Below are 23,055 nucleotides of genomic sequence, written 5' to 3'. Positions count from 1 at the left end.
TTAAAGAGTTGTTAAATCTATGGCATCTACTTTTCTTCAAGATTCCAGTATTGGTGTTTGCTTCTTTTTTTTTTTTTGTAGTTTTATTTTATTTTATTTTTTTGGGGGGGGGGTCCGGTCGTGGGGCCTGAACTCTGGGCCTGGGCGCTGTCCCTCAGCTCTTCAGCTCAAGGCTAGCTCTCTACCACTTGAGCCACAGCGCCACTTCCGGCTTTTTTCTTTTTTCTTACTTGGTGCTGAGGAATCAAACCCAGGGCCTCATGCATGCAAGGCAAGCGCTCTACCACTGAGCCACCTTCCCAGCCCTGGTGTTTGCTTCTTCATCAAATACATCTTTCTTGCTTTACAGTAGTCTGTCCTCCCAGGGTGTGGCTGGTGGGTAAGAAGGGTGTGGCTGGTGGGCACACACATTTCCAACCAGGCAGGATGAGGTCTAGGAAGAGTGATGTGCTTGTTGAAGCCTGGGGTCCTGCTCTCTCCCCTTTGCCCTCCAGGCCCCTGCTGGTCGAGCTGACTCAGCAGGTCAGTGACATTTCCGCGTCAGTCAGTGGGGTAAATTGAAAGCTGACTAGATCACTGTAACTCCAGTGGGGATGTCTTCCTCTGATCGGACTCTGGAAATCTGGCCTGGAGCCTGCAACAGTGCCTGGGGATCCCCTGGTTCTGTGTCCACCCCTGGGCAGGCATAAAAGAACACAGGTTTCCTGATCCTTCAATATCCTGGCCAGTTTAGATTAGAAACAGCTTCGTCCTACAGCATGGCCTCAAACTCCTCTACCTGTTGGACCCACCAGGGCATGGCAGGTGTGTGTGTGTGTGTGTGTGTGTGTGTACACAAAACACTTGCTCAGCTTACTTGATCATAACTGATGTTCTATCACCTGAGCCATGTCTCCATTCCAGCTTCTTATGAGTTAAGTGAAGGAGGGAATCGCTCCAGTTTTTCTGTCTGATGCTCAGATCTCAGCCTCATGAGTAACTAGGATTACAGTCTTGAGCCCACCCATGCCCAGCTCACTAGAACAGTCTCCCCCCCCCCCCCAAAAAAAAAAGCCAAACTCACACCACCTTCTAGATCTTTCAAGCCAGGATCTTTGGAGGTGGGGCAGGACACAGCCATTTGTGGTGTTTGAAGCTCCGTGGAGGACACCAGTGCACAGGGGAGTCAGGGAATGAGTACACTTAGATGATACCAGTTGGGGATTTGGCATTCTGTGAGCACTGGCATCCAGGCTGGTGTTCTGAGTGCCTTCAAGCACTGACCTATTTGTTGTTCTGTGGGCATTTCTAGGTCTGTGTTTGTCAGGCATTAGGTGGGATGCTGGGCTTATTTGTTTTTGTGCTTTTATTTTCCAGCCAAAAGAACGTGGCTCCACAAGAGTGCACGCCTTGAATAACGTGAACAGAGTGCTCCAGGTTCTGCATCAGAACAGTGTAAGCTTCCGAAGTGACCCCGAGGCCCGGCCACCCTCAGTACCCGCTGTGTGCACTGGCTGCCCTTGGTTCTTGAAGATGTTTTTCTTCGAAGTCCAAACCTCTTCTCTGAATGAACAGTCATGTGCCTTTCTGCTGGCTTTATTGATCCATTGTATAAATATACTATCTCTCTCTTATGTAATTTCATATTTGTGCTGGTATTGGTGCTTGAACTCAGGGCCAGGACAGTGCCCCTGAGCATTGTTTTTGCTAAAGGGAACTGTTGGACCACTTGATACACAGCTCCATTTCGAGCATTTTGGTGGTTAATTGGAAGATTAAGAGTCTCACAGACTTTCCTGCCCAGGCTGGCTTCATATTGAGAGCCTCAGATATTAGCCTCCTGAGTAGCTAGGATTACAGGTGTGAGCCACCAGCGATGCATGTCTAAATAATATATTTTTGATATTTCCGTTTATCTGATCCCCCTAAAATGAAATCTGTCGTACTACTCATTTAAATAGTTTTGCAAAGGTTCCAAATCAAAAACCTGGAATTCTTGGCAGAAATTATCCTAAAAGTCATTTTTATTTATTTATTTTTATTTTGCTAGGTGGAATTAGTGAATATAGGAGGCACAGACATCGTGGACGGAAACCATAAGCTGACTTTGGGCTTACTGTGGAGCATTATTTTGCACTGGCAGGTGGGAAAATCTCCAATCGCTTCTTGATAGTGTGTTCTTCATGTATTCATTTCCTAGGGGTCATCATCACAAAGTCCAACAAATGGATAAGCTTCATCCACAGAAACCCATTGTCTGTTAGTGGAAGAACCTGGGCCCAGGTGTCAGCAGGGTTGCGGCTGCTCTAGGAGCTGCCGACTGGAGCATGTCCCTGCCTCTCCACCAGCTGCTGCTGCTGCTTGTTGAACACTCAGGGATCGGATGGCTTGTGATGGTGTCCCGTGTCTTCACACAGCGTTGTCCCTGTGTGTGTGCCCTTGAACCTGTCGTAAGGACAGTATGTTTAGCCTCCCTCAGTGACGTGTCCAAAGGCACCGTTGTCAGATAAGGCTCTGTTCTGAGATCCTGGGGCTACGTCTGTGCATGTGGATTGGGATGAGCACAGCTCAGCTCATAAGGATTTGAAGTGGAAAGGGCTGAGTTGCTCTGGGTTCCTGGCCTGGGGAAAATGATCTCCATTTTTCTTATATTCAATTAGTAAAACTGGCCTACTTATTTTTTTTTGTGGGCCAGTCCTGGGGCTTGACCAGGGTGTTGTCCCTGAGCTTGTTTTGCTCAAGGTTAGTGCTCTACCACTTGAACCTCAGCTCCACTTGGGGCTTTTTTAGTAGTTAGAGATAAAGAGTCTCATGGACTTTCCTGCCCTGGCTGGCTTCAAATTGTATCCTCAGATCTCAGCCTCCTGAGTGACTAGGATTACAGGCATGAGCTACCAATATCTGACAAAACTGATTTTACACACACACACACACACACACACACATACACACACACACACATACACTCTCTCTCTCTCTCTCTCTCTCTCTCTCTCTCTCTCTCTCTCTCTCTCTCTCTCTCTCTCTCTCTCTCTCTCTCTCTCTCTCTCTCTCTCAAAGTTTACAAGAAGAGTTCAATGAGTTCCCAAATGTCCTTCTTCAGATTCCTTACATGGGAAAGCACCTATGTTTCCTTTTGCTCATTCTTTCTTTCTGTCTAAATATTTTTATATCCTCTCTTCACTTTAAGGTGCCATAATATACTCCCTGTGTTTTCTGAAACATAACATTGTAAAAAGCTAGAGCTGGTTGACATACCTGCCATATAATAGTAATGTGAAATGCATATTAATATTTGTGATTATTTTACTATTGTGATCATATGCCAAAAATCATCAATAATGATTAATCAGGAAAATAACTGAATAAATATAATCTACATGTCTCATAGAGGTTTTTTCTTTTGCCTACTGATACTGATACTGGGCCTTGAACTCTGAGCCTTTTGCTTTTGGTCTTTTTCAGTTTGTGCTTTATTTATTTATTGGAGCAACATGTCTAATTTCAGTTTTTTGTTTTTGTTTTTTAATTTACAAATTAAGCATTGTCATTACACAAAGGGGTTACAGTTTCGTAAGTCAGGCAATGAGTACATTTCTCCTTGGACAGTCTCACCTCTTTTTACTCTCTCCCAGTTTTTCTATCCTGTCCCTGCTTACATTGTCAACATATTGTCTACTGGGTAACAATGCTAGTTGGTTTGCTGGTATTCAGAGATAAGAGTCTCAGGGCTCAGTCTGCTCAGGCTGGTTTTGAACTTTAGATATCAGAGTAGTTAGGATTACAGGCACAGACCACTAGTGCCCAGCTTCATGGACATGTTGTCCACTACCCTAATAATACCCTTTATAAAAGAAAAAGAAAATTCAAGCTCACAGGCTATATTCATTTGTCACATCTCTTTGGTTGTCTTTAATCTGGAACAGTTTACCATATGGGCACTTTTGAAGACTTGCCACTTGCTTTGCAGAATATCCCTCCGTGTGAATTGGCTATTGTCTCTTTTGGGTTGGCCTCAAACTGCACTCCTCCTGATCTCCACTTCAGAGTAGTTGGTATTACAGGCATGAGTTACTGTGCCTGGCCCTCCTTCCACATTTTTTTAAAACCAATGTTCTATTTGTAGCGTAGAACTTCCTTTTCTCTCTTTTTCTCTTTCCTTCCCTTCTACCCTTTCTTCTCCCCTCCACTCATTTATATTTATTAGTGAGTGTCTCATGACCTTTTATAATAGGTTTATTATCTTTTCCTTGTAATTATTCATCTTGATAATGTTTTTGGATGTAGCCTGTAGGTCTGTCTACATTTTCTTAGAGCTACCTTAAAATGTATAGAATTAGTTTAGAATAACAGGAAATAACAAGTCCTTGGATATAATTATACTGGTATCTATACTGCTAAAATATAATAATATAATGTAACGATATACTACTATAAGGAACTTTATTTCATCTTTTGATTTTTGGTTGTCAGTCAAGAGTGCTTCCTTCCATTCCCATTTTGTAGAAAATAGAGGTTGGGTTTTCGTCATAGGGGAAGATGCTCATGTGTGAAGAGTGTTCAGGCAGTGTGTCTCATGGTTGGAGTGCCGGGGAGGGGTTACAGTACAGTGGTGTCTCTTGACTAGGTGAAAGATGTCATGAAGGACATCATGTCAGACCTGCAGCAGACCAACAGCGAGAAAATCCTGCTGAGCTGGGTGCGGCAGACAACCAGGCCCTATAGCCAAGTCAACGTCCTCAACTTCACCACCAGCTGGACCGATGGGCTCGCCTTCAATGCTGTGCTCCACCAACATAAGTGAGACTTTCCTCAGGGCAGAAGGGGAGAGGATGCAGGGCTGTGCAAATACCCATCTTCTTCCTGTCCTTCCTCTGCTCCTCTTCCTCAAAGTCCCTACCCGTCACCTCCGCGCTCCTCTCTGCACTCTTTTACCAAAACGTGAAAGACAGACATATAGAGACCAACGACCGCCAAATATTTCTTTACAATTTAAATGCCACAGTGCGATGTCCACAATTTCTCCTACATATGTATAAGTTAAGCTGTAAAATATTTCGCATAGTTCAGTCCCACTCGTTCTTCAGCCTTAATTAGCAGTGAGTACAAAGGACTGTGTCAACTTTTATTCCTATAGCAAAAGCAAAGCTCTGTAAAGCAAAGCTCTATATTCACTACTGAAAATAGACACATGATCTTCTTAGGAAGCTTAGAAACAGACTCTGGTTTGTATATAAAAAACCAAAGGTCCAAAAATATTCAGTTTACTGAAATACTTTCTAAGAAGAAACTAAACTCCGAAGCTATATTAAGACTATTCAGCACAATAAATAAGTACAGTAATACCACCTAGACTGAACCATACAGAATTGCCACTACTTAATTGTTCTTTTGGTTTGGTATTATTGGACAGAGGTGTTTTTTTTTTTTTTTTAATATATCCCAAGTTGGGATATATTGAGTTAGCTTCCTGACTTTTGGGATTTCAGGTGTCTACTACCACGCCTAGTCATATTTGACTCTCTGTGATATTTAAAACCATAGTTTCAGATAGTTCATCCTGACTGAATAAAGAGTTAAAGAATAGCTCCATTATATAAGAAAATCTGATAAACAACTGAGTTGATGGTGCAGATTAACAGATGGTCTTGGATAATTGGTTATCTCTATGTAAGAAGTGAAGTTGATCTTTTCCACATCATACCCCAAAAAATAAATTCTTGGGTCTTGTGTTCTTCTAGAGGGAGGCCAACATTAATAAAGAACTGAGTACATAGATTGTATATAGAACTGGTAGCTAGCAGAAGGCAAAGGGAAGGAGGAACCTTACATATATGGGTGGCTACAGTGGCCTGAGTGGTGGAGCAATGGGTGATTAAGTTAGGGAGGAAATGGTACAATCAGGACTAAGGAAGGCACTCAGTCCCAGAAGGTGGGTAAGTCTCAGATGCAAGAACACAGCGCAGAGAAAATGACCAACTTCCAGTCAAAGCCATCATAATATTAAGGGGTGGGATGAAAAGAAATTAAGATGGAAATAAAACTCTAGGTCATAGTACTTTGCAGGGGGATAAATAAGAGAAACCCTCCTGGGACCTTTGTTTTAGCATTATCTTCTAATTAGAGCTGGATTTTTTTTTAAAAAATTCTGTTAGTCTTGGTCTTTTTTTTTGCAGGACAGAGAAAGGGAGAAAACCAGACTGGCCTTGAACTTGCGATCCTCCTGCCTCAGCTCCTGATTTGCTGGGGTCACATCTCCAGCCCACTGATCTTTAATTGGAGATTTTATTCTGTTCACATTGATTGGGATAATTGATGTGTTTATTTAGGTTCATTTTTACCACTTAGTGTATGCTAAGAGTTAGAGTATTTCCCTTAGTCTTCCTGTATTTTTTTCCTTTCTTTTTTTCGTTTGAATAGAGTCTCCCTGTCTTTTTTATTTTACTGTTTTGGGAAATATAGTCAGAGGTTATAATGCCTACCCCAGAAATCTGAGTCAGCGTGTTTAATATAAGAATCTTACAATGTGGTCCCTCTTATTTTTATGGTTTTCAATTACTTTTCAAATAATATATGTTTGACCAACTTTTGGAATATAAAAATATTTCACGTAAGGACAAACCTCACAAAAGAATCCCAACTTGGAATCTATTAGATGGTATCAATTCCTACCTTGGTTCCAGCACATTCTTTCTTCATTAAATTTTGTTTGCCTATTGATTTCAGACCTGATCTCTTCAGCTGGGACAGAGTTGTCCAAATGTCCCCTATTGAGAGACTTGAACATGCTTTCAGCCAAGCCCAGATGTATTTGGGAATTGAAAAGCTGTTAGATCCTGAAGGTATTGCTCACCCTTTCCTTGGGAACTTGATTTTTGCATTGCTGTTTCAAATTCATGAAGGCGGTATTGCTTTTCTCTTCTAGAATGCATTATAGGAATTGGCTTTTTCCCTTTTGACATGTAGGTGCAAGCTGTTTGTTGCAAACAATATTTGAGTGCTTTTGTATTTAGCCATCTGTAGGATCTTTTAGACAGAAATTCAGTTACTTCATTGTATAATCATATGTATCAACTGAGATTTGTGTTTTAGAACAATACTTTATTAGCAAGCAATTCAGGGTTTGGTTTAGAATTATGTATATTATGTATGACTTGTGTTATAAGGTTGAATTCTAGACTTACTTTTGTACTGTAAATAAGGTCTATTCATTGATTAAAGTTATTAAAAAATTTTTTTGCACTGGATTTTGAACTCAAGGCCCCATACTTGCTAGGCAGATGCTCTCTCCCTTGTACCTGCATGTCCAGCCCTATTTTTTGCTGGTTGTTTTTGAGATAGGGTCTTTCAGACGTTTCAGACAGGGCTGAGCTGGAGCCTCTGTCCTACTACGTTCAGCCTCTTGCGTTGTCTAAGATTACAGGCATGAGTGGCTTGTGCTTGGCTTGTACCATTATTTTGTGCTATAATATTTCTACTTCGTCTTTGAGATTTTGTTTTTCTTGGAAGACTAGGGATCAAACCCAGAGCTTCATGCATGCTAGGCCATGCTATCACTGAGGAAACTTTTTCAGAAGGTTTTTTGTTGTTGTTTTGTCTGAGATTGTGTCTCATTAGTTACCTCAAGCGGTCCTCAAATAATAACCCTGCCTCAGCCTCCCAAGTGTTGGGATTATAAATATGTTCTGCTGTGTTTGGCTTAGGTAAGATTCATTTTTGTGTGTGCCAGTCCTGGGCTTAAACAAAGGGCCTTGGCACTGTCCTTGAGCTTTTTTATATCCAACTAGTGCTCCAGCTCTTGAGCCACAGCTCCACTTCTGGCTTTTTGGTAGTTTATTGGAGATAAGTCTTACAGACTTTTTTTTACCTCAAACTGCAACCTCAGATCTCAGCCTCCTGAGTAGCTGGGAATATAGGTATGAGATACTGGATCCTGGTTAGCTCAGGTAAGCTTTTTAAGAAATGGATACTGAATGAAAAAAGTAAACAGTCTTCTCCAACTTTTCTCATAATATATGATGTGACACAGCAATTTACTGTAACATGGTATTACAGAGATTCATTAGGTATTGTTTATTGTTAAGAAGGAGACCTATATTATAACCTAATATTGAAGCGTTCACATATTTTGGACATTTAATTTAAGTTGCTTCTTACTTTCTTCCATTTTTAGATATTGCTGTGCAGCTTCCTGACAAGAAATCGATAATCATGTATTTAACGTCATTGTTTGAGGTGCTACCTCAGCAAATCAGCATAGATGCCATCCGTGAGGTTGAGACTCTCCCAAGGAAGTACAAGAGAGAGTGTGAGGAGGAAGACATTCATATACAGGTACTGCGCATTTATGTGACAGTGTTTGACACCTGCCACATTTCTTTTCTCACAGGGCCCAGAGCACAATATTTCCATGGAATGTGTGTGTGTGGGGGGGAGGGGGTGGCGTATCTTGAGTTTTCCATGCATATGACTTTTAGATGCTATTTTTCAGTTAGCCTGCTGTATGTCAATAGAAAGTATGTCACATGTATGTCAATAGAAAGTCGTAACTAACGTTATTCAGAAGGAAATACATTACTTCACATACCTGGGGTGGATTTAGGGTCTTGGGCTATTAACCATGCTTTTGCATGACGTGAATCAGGCCACCACTCTCTCATGCCCTGGCTGCCATCTTTGACACCCTTGTCAGGTGCTCAAGGTGATTTTGCTCCTGTCAGTCTTAGGTTTTTGTCCTAGATACTCCTCTTTTTTTTTTTTTTTTTTGTCTTTTGGGCCACTAATAAGTATTTTTCCCATTTTTCCCAGGCCTAGTGGCTTACACCTGTAATCCTAGCTATCCTAAATGTAAAGAAGGATTTGTCATCCTTGCAGTGGGGTTCTGGGGAAAACGAGTCAGAGTGAAAGGGTCTGTTGATAGACTTGAGCAATTAAGACATGTGAACATGTCTTTTATGGTTGTCAGTTCACTTATATACACGTGAAAAGTTCTGTTTACAGCTTGTAGGGTGAGAGTTGGAGGTGGAGAGTGTAGGCAGGTTTTAAAGGAGCTTTGCTCTGATCAGGAACAGAAGAGCAAGAGACACAATAGGTGTGGTTTGTGCATGGAAATATCCAAATAAAAACTCAGCTGCTTGAAAAGAGTCTGAGAGAGGTCTATTCCGTGAGCATTCCATGAGAAAGCAAGAAAGGAAAAGAGGAAGAAAGGAAGGAAGAGAGAGAGAGAGAGAGAGAGAGAGAGAGAGAGAGAGAGAGAGAGAGAGAGAGAGAGAGAGAGAGAGAGAGAGAAAAGAAGTAATTGACCTAGGGACCGTTTTCTCAAAAAAGAAAATGTACTAAAACCAAAGCACTAAGTACCTCAGGTTGTATATGTGGCTAAACACACAGGGTGGTAAGCAAGGGGTTACAAACGAACTCGCTGTGGAGAGCACTGGTAGTATCATTCTTTAAAAAGACTAAGTCAAAGCCCAACAAAATAAGGACCAGCGAATGGGTACTGCAAAGAGATGTGGGTGATGCCAAAGGGTAGAAAAATGAAGGGGATGGGGGGAGGATGCAAGCAATAATTCATTGTATACACCACAGAATTGAGAACTATAAGGGAAGTGGTGGATCGAAGGGGGGTGAATGTGTTGAAGGCTGACACAGCTCAAGATGCATTGTACACATGGACTTCTTTGTTAAATGGCAGTAAAATCAATACATAAAACCTCAAATTAAGGTAAGTAAGGGAAGGGGGGAGGTTGGCAAGGGATGGATGAGAATGTGGAAAGGGGTGACATCGATTAAGATGCACTGTATTCATAAACTGCTTTATTGAATGGCATCTCCTTTGTACAGGTCCTTAAAGATAATAAAAAAATATTAAAAAGAATGCAATGGCAAAATGCATGTCAGATTCAGTGAGACCATTTTAAGCAGGGGTCAAAGCAGAGTGCTGGTCTCTCTTTCTTTCTGTAAATTACATCCATTGTTCAAGATCCAACACATTTCCGCTCCTCTGTGAAATCCTCTCGCTGCTTTCACCCTGGGTACTTTCAGATGACAGTCCTTGGTGACAGCACAGATTCCTAGCTTGGCAGAGAGTTGTGTCTTTTTGTTCAGCAATTCATTTGTGTTCCTTCTCTCTCCAGCTCTGTCAGAATCTCTGAGGCTGAAATGATGTTGCTGTCCGCGTGTATGGAATAAACACTCCCAATTCTTTCCCTGTATCTCTTGTCCTGAGAACATGAGGTGGTGGTACACACCGCGTGTTCTTGATCTGCACCTTGCATCTTGGTGACAGTTGGTTCTGTTTTTATAGGACACACCGCTGGTGGGGGAGCACTCCACCAGTCCCCTAGCCGAGAACCCCCGCACGGTCACTGAGGTGGACATGGATCTGGACAGCTATCAGATAGCCCTGGAAGAAGTGCTCACCTGGCTCTTGTCTGCTGAGGACACTTTCCAGGAGCAGGATGACATTTCCGACGATGTAGAAGAGGTCAAAGACCAGTTTGCCACCCATGAAGTAAATATCTGTCGTGGATGAGCGAGATCTAGCAGCCCCGATCTGTGAGCTGTAGGCTCCTTACCTTCAGCAAGGGTTTTCACTTGCATTTTTGGTGGTTGTGGTTGTTGTTTTGAACTCTATCTGCCAAAAGGTCATGAAGTATTTTAGTTGTGATGTTCAAAGAGGGCTTTGTTAGGAAATTGTTGTTGGTGATTCAGTGCATCACAGTCAGATTTCAGATGTTAATCCTCTGGTAACGTGGGTATTTTATAGAACCACTGACAGAAATCAGTGCTCAGCTCTGCCCATTTGTCAAGTGTATTACCATACGGAGGAAGAGAATGACTAATGAAAATAGCAAATCTTTTTTTTGATCTTGAGTGTTTTCCAGGAAGTGATTATTTTCATTTTTTATATGTTATTAAGCAAATGTCATACCCAGGGTTCCCATATAATTTTATGTAATGAGTGTTGCTTGCTATTTTGAAGATTGTGTTATATTGCAGGGTAGTGATTTTTGAATATGTGGAGAATAGCTATGCAGTTCTTTGTGTGGTGGTGGTGGATGTGGTAGAAGTGGTATTGGGGATTGAACTCAGGGCTTTGCGCTTACTAGGTGGGTACTCTTGTCACTCCAAATACACCACCAGCTACTTGTTGCATTGGCTGTTGTCAAGGTAGGGTTTTGCTTTTTGCCCGAGCCAGACTGGGATGTGGTCTTCCTGTTTTTGCCTCCCCATTTTTTTTTTGCTAGGTATGACAGATGCATGCCACCATGCCCAGCCGTTGGCTGAGATAGAGTCTCCTTAACTTTCCTTTGCCTGGACTGTCCTTGAACCAGAATCCCAGATCTCCATCTCCCAAGTAACTAGGATTATAGGCTTGCCACTGTGCCTGGCTTGGTTAAGTTTTCGTATAGGTAGAAAAGTTCTTGACACATCTTATATACTATTTTGGATCCAAAAGAATAATAATATCCCATAAGCAATTATTCTTACATGAATACGGTATTTTTCTTTATTATATTTGTTCCTAATTTCACGTTCATGATCTCTTAGTAGCAGCAGCAGCACTTTTAGGAAACAAATATTATACATTTTAAGAAGCAAGTATGATAGCCTCGTTCTCCTTGATATATTTTTCTGTTAACTTATGCCGGTGCTTATTTCTTACAAACATTGCATCCAAGAGTACTTGATTGTTCCTCTACTAGGCTACTTTCTTCGAGGCATTGATATTTCAGTTGCGCACTAGTAATATCTCGAGTTAGCAGCCCATTCACCAATCAACATGATGTACTTGCTAGATGTCTTTTTTTTTCCTTCTAAAATTGACTTACAACAGTTACCTAGGGGCAATTTCATCATTACGTCTGCACACTTGTTAGGCTTTTATGATGGAGCTGACCGCACACCAGAGCAGCGTGGGCAGCGTCCTGCAGGCTGGAAATCAGCTGATCACACAAGGCACTCTGTCGGATGAAGAAGAGTTTGAGATTCAGGAACAGATGACCCTGCTGAATGCTCGATGGGAGGCGCTCAGGGTGGAGAGCATGGAGCGGCAGTCCCGGTGAGTGGCACTCGGGTAGAACTAGCCTGGTGACATTCTCTGTTCTGTGTGTCACATTGCTGGAATTTGACACCATCTTCATCTCTGTGATATGTCTGCCAAGTTAAAAGGTCAGAGTTGTGAAATGGAAGTGGGTGCAAAGGGGAGAGGCATTTCACACGGACAGGAACCTGTGCAACCTGGCAGTTGGACTAATGTTGGCAAAACTAACTGAATATGAGGATGGGATCGTGTAATGTGGACCTGTTATCCAGTGTTTTTCTGTGGTCCATTTGATTTCATGCATTGTGTGTGATACAGTCCGTTACTGTTTGCGCTTATTTAATAAGCGAGAATTCCTGATTGAACAAACAAGGCATCAGAGATGAATGCAGGGTGCTGTTATATTCTGTGATTGCATTGTATGGTCTGAAAGATTTTGTTTTCCTGGGTTCTGTACTTACAGACTACATGCTATTTAGGTAGTCTCTCAGGGCTGTGTTCCTTGTTCTGTCTCTCTGATACCTGGGAAGGGAACCAGAGGTGGGAACATTGCTCTGTCCCTTACTTGCGTCCCTTGCCAGGCTACACGACGTGTTGATGGATCTGCAAAAGAAGCAGTTGCAGCAGCTCTCGGCCTGGTTAACCCTCACCGAAGATCGCATCCAGAAGATGGAAAGCCGTCCCCTTGAGGATGACTTACCATCCCTGCAAAAGCTGCTTGAAGAGCACAAAGTAAATCTACCTTCTGTTTCTTCCCTACCTTCTCTGATGTGAAAGAGCAGCCATTAGCATCCTCAGGGCCCATGGCTTCTATCAGTGTGGAGTTGTCCTAGCATGGAGTTCATGTGGGGATTTCACTTTTCTGAGCCAGGGATGACAGCACAGGTACAGAAAACCACTTTATGTAGGTGTGCACGGTTTTCTTGTGAACATGGATAGCTTGCATTAGGTTGGACTTGCCAGTCATTGAGAAAAAAACCTAGATGTTGGTCCCAGGTATGGATTGAGAAGGTAATCCTGAGATGAACCTATTCCATTTTTTTTTTTAAGGCAAATCCTTTGTTCTTTTTCTGAAGGAACAGAAGGACTTTGGGTGAGGTGGGATTTGAAGGATATTTTAATTGGCTCACAAACATTTCACAGATTTCATAGTTTGATAAGTAAAAGTAGTGTAAAATAACTTCTGTAGATTAAAGACTTTATTGATCAATGAAACATCTATATAATGGATTAATAAAGCATTAGGGCTACATTAAACATTATTCAATAGGCATTTCACACCACTGTTGATAGTGCTTAAACAAATTACCTCTCCACGGGTGTCTGATGACTGTACTTTCCCTACCGAAGAGGGAAGGAAAGGCCTCCATATGTCTTTAATTGCTTTCTTGAGTAGGTAATTAAAATAGCTTCTGCATAGCAGATAGACTTCTAGTGTCTGTTTCTTTATACTGGATCAGCTACATCTCTGGTTCAGTATATTTGGAGTTTCTTACTCACTAATTCTCTCTCAATTTTTTTTTTGTCTTAAGTCCTAGTATAGACCCCCCTCCCCCTTGCTCTTTTATGACTTGGTGGAGGAAGGGCAGAATACAAATGATGACAACCCATTTGTGATCTGTTATCAGCTTTGAATTTTCATACTGCTTGGGTTCCTACCGAGATGTAAAGATGTATAACAGGCTTGTTCCATTACTAGAACACTTAGGATAATGATTGGAAATTTAAATATGGTGCCTCATTAGCTGCCCTTAATGACTATTGACAGTGGAGTGGATTTTAAAAAGGTAAATGTGTTAGGGTAGACATAACACTTTTAACTTATGTTTTTTTCCTCTATAGAGTTTGCAAAATGATCTTGAGGCTGAGCAGGTAAAGGTAAATTCCCTGACTCACATGGTGGTCATAGTTGATGAAAACAGTGGCGAGAGTGCTACGGCTATTCTGGAAGACCAGCTGCAGGTAAGAACCTGTGTTCCAAGGGCCACTGAGGGTAGCAGGCTTTATGATCAGCCCCGTTTTTTACCCAGGATAGAAGGAAAACCTACTGTGCTATTCAGCTTTCCATTATCATAACCAAATACCAGACACAGGCTACTTTATAAGGAAGAGAGGCTTGTTTAGCTGAGTTTTGGAGGCCTATTTAGTTCAGTATGGAATAGGCGCTGGTTGAGGCTCCTCCTTGGCTGCATTCCATCATTGTGGGAGCACACATATGTCTACCTGTGTAGTGTCTGTCCTTCTCCCTACAAAGACTGTGTTCAGTCAGGGTGGCGCCACTCTAATGGCTTAATCTACTCTAGACCTGTGCACATAGCCTGCCCCTACACACCATAATCACATTAAGTTTCTACCTGCTTTATAAACTCCTACATGATTTGGAAGACAAACCCTCACACCTGCCCTTGACTGTACTTCCCATGTGGAGTTGCACAGCATGTGGGGTTTAGGAGTACCTAAGTAGGGCTCCCTTACTTCGGCTCTTGTGGTGAGTGGACGGGGCTGGTTGGACAGCTTCCCGTGCGTAGTATTAATTGGATTCAGTAGCACCGGAAGTGAGTGCAACTTGGCTTACGGCATCATGGGGAGAATTTGTGAAAATGTAGATTCCAGTCCCCAGAAGATTTGAATCTCTGCTGCGAGGAAAGGTTGGACAGTGGGTGTACATTGTGAAGAAAATATAGATGCTTATTAGAATTTGGGAATTTTGGCCATGTAGGATTTGATATCCTGTTTGTTTGGTAGATTCACACATGGATTTCCATAGTTTTGGGAGGCATAATAAATTGCTCTTCCTCCTCCTCCTCTTCTTCCTTCTTCCTTCTTCCTTCCTTCCTTCCTTCTTCCCTTCCTCTTCCTCCCCTTCCTTCATCCACAAAGCAATAGTATTTCTATTTTTCTTTTTTTTCTTGTCTTTCAAATACGGCCTCACATTTTTGCCCAGGCTAATCTGGACCTGATTCTCCTATTATGTCTCTTACATAGCTAGAGTAACAATTGCACCATTGTGTCCAGTTGATTTGTTGAGATCAGGTTTCATTAACTTTTTGCCGTGATTGTCCTCTTCACTTTCTCATAGGAAGCTGGGATTACGGGTAGGGGTACCATCTACATAAAGAGATGTATTGGTATTTCATTTAATAGTGCTTGGATTACCTATTAGGACATTGCCAATTCTTTAATAATGTAACTTCACCATATGAAATTCCTTTTTATTTGTACTATTTAAAGTTGGCCTATGGCTCTGAGACTTCCCTGAAGTTGTAGTGTGTAGGTGTACCAGTGATATGCAAGATAGCTACTCATGTCTTGAATATTTGGTAGTGAGGAAACAAATTGAAACATGAAGGGATCTCCTAAGATGACAATGAGTTATGCTGAGATGTGGCTGGAGACTTGCCTTCTGGCTTTGTATTCTCTCTACTGTATGTTCTGAAAAGCTTATGCTATATCAAAACAGTACAATTAACTAACTCATGTTCTCAAGTAAGAAAGTGGAAGTACATTTTATCACTTGTTAAGCATTTATAAAATCAAAATACAATTTTTATTTTGGGAGGATTATGAGTTTTAAAAGTTAAATAGATTTCTTTGTCCAGTATGCGGGATGTGCTCTGGATCATCCTGTAAAGTAAACAGAGCAAATCATTAAGCATTTTATTGTTTTATAGTAATCAAACACATTCTCACACTGAAGACATAGTGATTGTAAAGTTGGACATTTTTCCTAATTAGGTTACTACGAACAAAAGCATTCTCAGTATGTATTGTGTTTTTGTTTTAACTTGTCTTTGCAGTTCTGGGGTTTGAGCTCAGGGTCTTAGATCTACTAGACAGGCACTCTACTACTTTACTGGCCCCTTTTTGCAGTGACTGTTTTTGAGATAGTGTCTTGTTTTATGCTGGGCCAGCCTGGATGGCTATCTTCCATTTGTGCTTTCCTTTGTCGTGGGGTGACAGGTGCAGCCACCATTGCACCCAGACCTTGTGCTTCCCCATAGCTTGGGTGACTGAGGCAGGTCACGCCACCCAGCCGTGGACTGAGATGGCGTGATGCAAGCTTTTATGCCTGGGCTGGCCTCCAACTATGATCTGCTGGCTGTGGGTCATACTTCCCAAGTAGCTAAGATTATCGGCTTGGATAACCACAGCTGACTACTTGCTTTATTCTGAAAGATAATTATAACCAGAATAATTTGAAGTACAAATGAATTAGAGACTTTTGCTGTATTTTGCAATGTACATAAAAATGTGACCTTCTTGTATAAGAATAGAGAAACGGGAGGTGCATGGTAGAGCGCCTTTCTCCTGATAGGTATAAGTTACAGTTGTGTTGCTCAGTAGCTCAGTAAAGTGAAATGATTTAATGAGTCAATTCTGTGGAAATTAGGTGTTCTCATCTGTATATTTATTAAATTAGCCTGCATAATTTTTAAAGTCAACTTTTATAAAGCTTTTGTATACATTGCTTCTTTTAAATAAAGAGCAGCGGACTTGCGAGCTACTCCCTCTTTGGGCTGTGCTAACAAAGGCTGGTTTCCTCCTTCCCTAGAAACTCGGAGAGCGCTGGACAGCTGTGTGCCGGTGGACTGAAGAACGCTGGAACAGGTTACAAGAAATCAATATATTGTGGCAGGAATTATTGGAAGAACAGGTATGAAACACTGTTATCCTCAGGGACAAAGATAGAATGAAAAATAGCTCATCTTTTATTATAACATTAGAATGAAGTTGTCTTCTTTGAGAGGAAAATATATAATAATAATAATTATTAATATTATTAATTGTGTGTGCATGCATGTGTGTGTGCCAATATTAAGGCTTGAACTTAGGGCTGAGGCTCTGTTCTGTAACTTTTTTACTGGTATTCTAACACCTGAGCTACAGCTCTATTCCCAGTGTTTTGGTGGTTATTTGGGGCTATGAATCTCATAGACTTTCCTTCCTGGCTTGGATTTAAAACAAGGTCCTCAGAACTCAGTCTTTAAACTAGCTAGAATTACAGCTGTGAGCCACTGATGCCCAGATGTTTATTATTTTAAAAATCAGATTTCTATCTATTTTGCAATCAGTTGTGCAGCTTATTCATAAAGATCATGTCATTTAACTCCTTGTTAGTAATATTTACTTTGATCAGTGTTTATTATTCAAAGTCTTAGTGCATGGGCATGCTATGATCTCAATTTATTAAACATTGTAAAGTGATTCTATATATTGGGCAGTGTACTTGAATTTGTACCAATAAGACTCCCAGCCTATGATTTGTGCTCAATAAATAATTAATGAGCAAATCTACTCCCTACATTTTAAACCTTAAAGTACAAGAATTTTTCTTCACTTTTCACTAGGATAAGTATGGAAATGAATTGAGCAACTATTTTTTGGCCTTGCCTTTCATAAAACCCTCAGTTGGTATATTTTTTCCAGAAGAGATCAGCACAGGAAATGAAGCAAAAAAGCAGAGCTGCCATTCTCGTTTTTCAGTTGGAGTGGGTGACCTCGGGCCACACTCTACCCTGGTAGAAAAGCAGCCATAGAAACAGAATGCAAAGAAATGTAACCTTTCTCCCTGAAGGCCAGACAGTCGTGGTCTTGTAAATCAGCAGGTTTCTATCCCTACCTTTCAGCGTCGATTCGATTCTTTTAAGAACACTTCAGTTCCGTCCATAACGAGCAGCCGTATTCTCTTCTTGAGATAGAGAAACCAGGGCTAAGATGTTTTGTGGTTTACTAAACACAGTGGTAAATTATATGTCTCCAGGGTAAGGTTGGAAAGTTTGTCCAAATAAATTATCAATCACTACATTCCCCTCATCTTTTTTAAATTACATAATGAACTGGTTGTGTGTTCTGAAATATTTATGTTGTACTTTACCAATATTTACATCTACTTGGAACTCTTCAGTCAAATCAGAGAGTCACATAGAAGAGTTAAGAGTTCAGTCTCCCATTACAATGGGAGACATTGTTTGCCAGGGAACACCAGAATAATGTTATAATTTAAAAAATACCATAAAACTAGAGTGGCTAGTATCTTGGATATTTGTGTCACTTGAAGTTTTATATTAACCTCACTTTCTACTAGCATAGGGCATTGCAGTTATATTTGTGTGCATATGTGTGTGCATGAGTGTGTGTGTGTGTGTGTGTGTGTGTGTGTGTGTGTGTGTGTGTGCACCCATGTGTATACTCTCTGCACCTTCTATTCTATTTGATGGTTAAGCATGTGCATGTCGATATGTCTGATATGAGACTGAGGAGAGCATCTGTATTTGTCTCAATTTTTTTCCCATTGAAATATAGAGGTGAGAAGTAGTTGTTAAATAAATTAATGAGATCGTTGAGAAAGAATGATTCCAGTTGCCAATACAGAACTAAGATTGCTCCCTCCCCTAGTTTGGTAGAAAAGGCTTTCTGTAGAACATGCTCCATTTTGGGGAGAATTACCCCAAGGCAGCCACAGTTGCTTTCCACTTCTCTTCAAAGTTATCTCTATATTATTCAATGTCTTCTCCCTGAGGAACAGTAAGTTTTGAACAATGAGTTTTAAATATTGTTATTAATGGCTTCAGACCATTGCAAACCTTCTCCTTTCATCCTGTGACTTAGAACTTTGACCATTAGTGTTGTTTTCTGCACAGAGCCATGGAAAGACCTTGGGTTAGGGAGGAGAGTCCTCGATCTAATTTGGTCACCCATTAGCCAGTGGATCTCCAACATTCAACCTGACTTCTATCTCCCCAGTCTCTAAAAAGAGAGGCTGGAACAATGTGATCTCTGAGCTTCCCTCTACTTCTAGATTTGTGATAGGATTCTTTTGGAGAGACTTGGATTATGGGCATAGCATTTTCCATCCATCTGCCTTTCTGAGATTTAGGTTTAGTTACTGCATCAGTCTGTTTTTCTGTGGTTCTAATAGAAATACCCACAGCTGGGTAAGTGTGCTGAAAAGCAGCTTAAATACCTTATCGTTTGGGAGACTAAAACTCGGCACTGCATGGCATGGGTTGTCTGACAGATCAGGACAGCTGGCATTTATGGTTGGAGTACCCACAAGATAGAGTGATCACGTGATGAAGCCAGGTAGCCGGGAGGGGACAGCCTGGCTCTTGTACTAACGTCCTCTCTGAGGACACAGCAGGGCTTCATTAACTCCTTGTGCAAGCAGCATCCGCAGTGATCTCCATGACACTCTATGGCTTACACAGTTGCATTCTGTTTTCCTTGGTGTGCTTGTTTATTTTGAGTAGCTGTACAAAGGGGTTTCAGTTTAACATGTCTGTGTGCGAATATGATGCTTCGATCCGAGTCACCTTTTTCATCATTTCCCCCATCGCTCCCCACCCCAACCATCCCCTAAGTTACCTCAGTCCATTTGCACATATACATATTGAGTGTAAGGCCTACATTTGGCCACCCTCCTTCCCTGTGTTTATTTGCTTCCCCTGACCATACATGTTTCAAGCTTCCTGGTATTCACTTTGTGAAGCTGTTTGTTAGCTGTTCTGAGGAGGTACATCAGTGGAATTATCCTCCTTCAAGCATACCATACTTCAGTCAATTTTTTGTGTGTATAGATGCATATGACCTTATACATATGACCTTATACATGTTTTTGTACATGTTCATGATTTAGATCTAACTAATCACCATTCTGAGGGCCTAAACCTAAACTTGGGGCACACTGAAACTTTCTTGCAATCATCTTGGTATGGAAGTGATGGCAGATAGATCTGTTAAGGATAACGGTTTTAACATATTTTTCTGAGTAGTTTGCAAGATCTTACTTAGGGGCTTTACGTCTTTCTTATCCCTGAGCAAAAGGAAAAACTTGAAATAAAGATTTGGGAACTTGAGTTAGATTCTCAGATGAGTTAGATATATTTCCCACTTTTGTCATTACTTACAGTGCTTGTTAAAAGCGTGGCTCATTGAAAAAGAAGAAGCTTTGAATAAAATCCAGACGAGCAACTTCAAAGACCAAAAGGAACTCAGTGTCAGTGTTCGGCGTCTGGCTGTAAGTGTTGGCCTGGTCAGGGTGTGTGTTGTAAACCTGCGATATCTTAGTCCTTTGGGTCGAAGGGTAGTACTTCATGATTGCAGGTTATGGCTATTTTACCCGGTGCTAGGGAGCCGCACACAATGAGCAAAACCAGGAGTCTTCTGTTTCAGCCCCAGGGACAGCCGAGCATGCAAACTTTTCTATACAATGTGTGTGGACATTTCTTGACTGGGGAACAGGAAGATAGGAGCTTATGGAAAGAGAGAGAGTCATTTAATAAATATCTGAAATATTAGATTTTGAAGGAAGACATGGAAATGAAGCGCCAGACATTGGATCAGCTGAGTGAGATCGGCCAGGATGTGGGTCAATTGCTTGCGAATCCCACAGCATCTAAGAAGATGAACAGCGACTCGGAAGAACTGACTCAGAGATGGGATTCTTTGGTCCAGAGACTAGAAGATTCCTCCAACCAGGTACCTTTCTGAAACAGTATATTGTCTTGTAAAAATGTACACATTCAGGTTTGTGTTAGTTCTTACAAAAGAAAAGAGGAGTAGATATGATAAGCTATTAGTTCCTTATACCTGATATGATAAACGATTGACACATGGAAATGTCCTCAGTTTTCTGAAGATCTTACTAGATCTTCTAAAAGCTTATTCATAGCAGTAGTTTAATCTGTAGGGACTGATGACATTTAGGCAGATGTACAATACATATTCTTAAATTTTTAAATCTTAAGTAATCATATTCCTCTTGATATTTTACTGTATCGGTTCAGTGTAGTGGCTCATGCCTGTAATACTAGCTCCTTGGGAGGCTGAGATTGGGAAGATCATAATGCCCATCCAGCCTGGGCAAGATGTTTGTGAGACCTCCATCCCAGTTAAAGCTGGGTATGATGGACTATACCTGTCATTCTTCCTGCACAGGAAGCATAAAGCAGAGGCAAGATATGAGACCCTTTTCAAAACAGAAAGCAAGCAAAAATGACTAGACATGGGATATGGTTCAAATGGCAGAGCTTCTGCCTAGCAAGCACAAGATCGTAAGTTCAAACTCTAATACGCCCCCATAAAAGAAGACTTAGTGACTGAGATGACATTTTGGTGTTAGACATGAATGCTTATAGCAGCATTACTCACAATGATCAAATGGAAGAATGAGTAAATCAAATGTGGCATATCCATATAATGCAATATTAGTTGGTAATAAAACAGAATGAGATGCTGACACCTGGTAGAGCACGGAACTTGAATAAACCATGAAAACATTACTCTGGGCTAATGAAGCCAGTCATGTGATTGATTGAATGTAGGACCAGTCTATTTACATAAGGTATCCCAAATAGGCAAATCCTAGGAGACAGAAAATAGATTAGTAGTTGCTAAGAGTTGGGGGAACAGGAAATGGATTTGGCTATTAAGGGGCATGAAACTTCTTTGGGGGTGACAAAATTTGGGGAGGGAGATGTTGGAGTTAGAATGAGAGCATGTTTACACAGTGACTACTTTCATACCAAGAACCCTAGAATTACACTTGTGCAAAAGGAAGCTGGTATGTGCTGTTTAGCCCCTTTAAAGCTCTTTCTGGGTTTTTTTTTTTTTTTTTGGCTTTTAAAATTATTCTTTGGTTGGTTGTGGGCTTGAACTCAGGGCTTGGGCACTGTTCCTGAGCCTTTTTGTGCTCAAGGCTCTATCAGTTGAGCCATAGTGGCACTTCTGGCTTTTTCTGTGTATGTGGTACTGAGGAATCAAACCCAGGACTTCATGCATGCTAGGCAAGCACTCTACCACGAAGCCACATTCCCAGCCTAAAGCTCTTTCTGTAGAGTTTAAACGTTTTGCTCACCTTTTTGTTTCAGGTGACTCAGGCGGTGGCCAGGCTGGGGATGGCACAGATTCCTCAGAAGGATCTTCTGGAGACCGTTCGCCTAAGAGAACAAGTCACCACGAAAAAGTCTAAGCAGGAGCTGCCCCCGCCCCCTCCCCCAAAGAAGAGACAGATCCACGTGGATGTGGAGGCTAAGAAAAAGTGAGGGCAGCGGTGTTTCCAAACCCGCACTGCACAATAGCACATTCTGTTCTCCTGCGCGGTTACTTTGTATTGCTTATGAGTGAAACTCCCAAAGGCTGAGGTTTGCTTCTGATTCACCTTGATACCTTGTTGAGCGCAGTGTCTGGGTTATAATAAGGCTTGATAATTACATATTGAACAAAAGATGCCATTCAACTTAGGAATGCTTGTGCTTTGGTTTTCCTGTTACTATCTAACCAAGTCTGCAAGGGATTCTTAAAGAAGTTAAAAAAAAGTCATGTGATTATTTTATTCATTTATTTATTAATAGGATCGTATTGCTACTCTATTTATATTCTTACTTGTAATGATAGGATCTTACTGGGTTGGCTATATTTCTGGGTGGTCATTTTGAGGCCGTCATTGGAAACACATGCAGGCTGGGTGTGTATTGTTCTTTCTGGAGCTAAGTAAAATCACAGGAGGAAAGAAATGACAGAAGGTAATATCTGAATCCTCACTCAGGTTTGATACAGTGAGTGCAGAGCTGTTGAACTGGATTTTGAAATTCAAGACTGCCATTCAGACCACAGAGATAAAAGAGTATAAGAAGATGCAAGACACTTCAGAATTGAAAAAGAAGTTGAAGGTAACACTTACAACCAAAGTATTCTAGCGAATAAAATACTTCATCAGGGCAAGCTTCCTGAGATGGTGTCCAAAAGCTTCCTGTGAAATAAACGTAGCGGTAGGCAAATACATTCAGAACATTGTAGAATACTGAATTCTTTCAGTCTAGTTTCATTAGACACTTGTGTAGAGAAAATTGACCCCTCCCTTTGAACCATTGATGTTATACAGTAGGAAACACTTGTTTACATGACCTGGTTATAATTTAAATTTTTTAAAATTCATTTATCCATCCTTTCATCCAATCCATTCATTCATGCATGCATGCATTCATTCATTCATTTTGTGCCAGGACTGGGGCTTGAGTTCAGGGTGTCACACT

At 41.2% G+C, this 23,055-nt stretch overlaps 1 protein-coding gene across 7 annotated transcripts in view; it reads left to right on the top strand.

Moving 5' to 3' along the window:
* Utrn (utrophin) overlaps positions 1 to 23,055 on the top strand; it is a 427,285-nt gene that overhangs the window by 108,542 nt on the left and 295,688 nt on the right. For all 7 annotated transcript variants that reach the window (XM_070010729.1, XM_070010724.1, XM_070010730.1 and 4 more), the window contains 14 exons: positions 1,357 to 1,434; positions 2,030 to 2,122; positions 4,607 to 4,779; positions 6,706 to 6,821; positions 8,153 to 8,313; positions 10,283 to 10,489; positions 11,859 to 12,040; positions 12,604 to 12,754; positions 13,865 to 13,984; positions 16,575 to 16,676; positions 19,932 to 20,039; positions 20,321 to 20,500; positions 21,892 to 22,061; positions 22,569 to 22,692. In XM_070010729.1, the coding sequence (XP_069866830.1) occupies positions 1,357 to 1,434; positions 2,030 to 2,122; positions 4,607 to 4,779; positions 6,706 to 6,821; positions 8,153 to 8,313; positions 10,283 to 10,489; positions 11,859 to 12,040; positions 12,604 to 12,754; positions 13,865 to 13,984; positions 16,575 to 16,676; positions 19,932 to 20,039; positions 20,321 to 20,500; positions 21,892 to 22,061; positions 22,569 to 22,692 (1,965 nt within the window). The remainder of the gene's footprint in view (positions 1 to 1,356; positions 1,435 to 2,029; positions 2,123 to 4,606; positions 4,780 to 6,705; positions 6,822 to 8,152; positions 8,314 to 10,282; positions 10,490 to 11,858; positions 12,041 to 12,603; positions 12,755 to 13,864; positions 13,985 to 16,574; positions 16,677 to 19,931; positions 20,040 to 20,320; positions 20,501 to 21,891; positions 22,062 to 22,568; positions 22,693 to 23,055) is intronic.

Source organism: Dipodomys merriami, unplaced genomic scaffold, assembly GCF_024711535.1.
Source record: "Dipodomys merriami isolate MVZ:Mamm:240054 unplaced genomic scaffold, mDipMer1.0.p SCAF_8, whole genome shotgun sequence".
NCBI classification, from domain to species: Eukaryota; Metazoa; Chordata; class Mammalia; order Rodentia; family Heteromyidae; genus Dipodomys; species Dipodomys merriami.
This window is presented reverse-complemented; position numbering and strand designations above follow the sequence as displayed.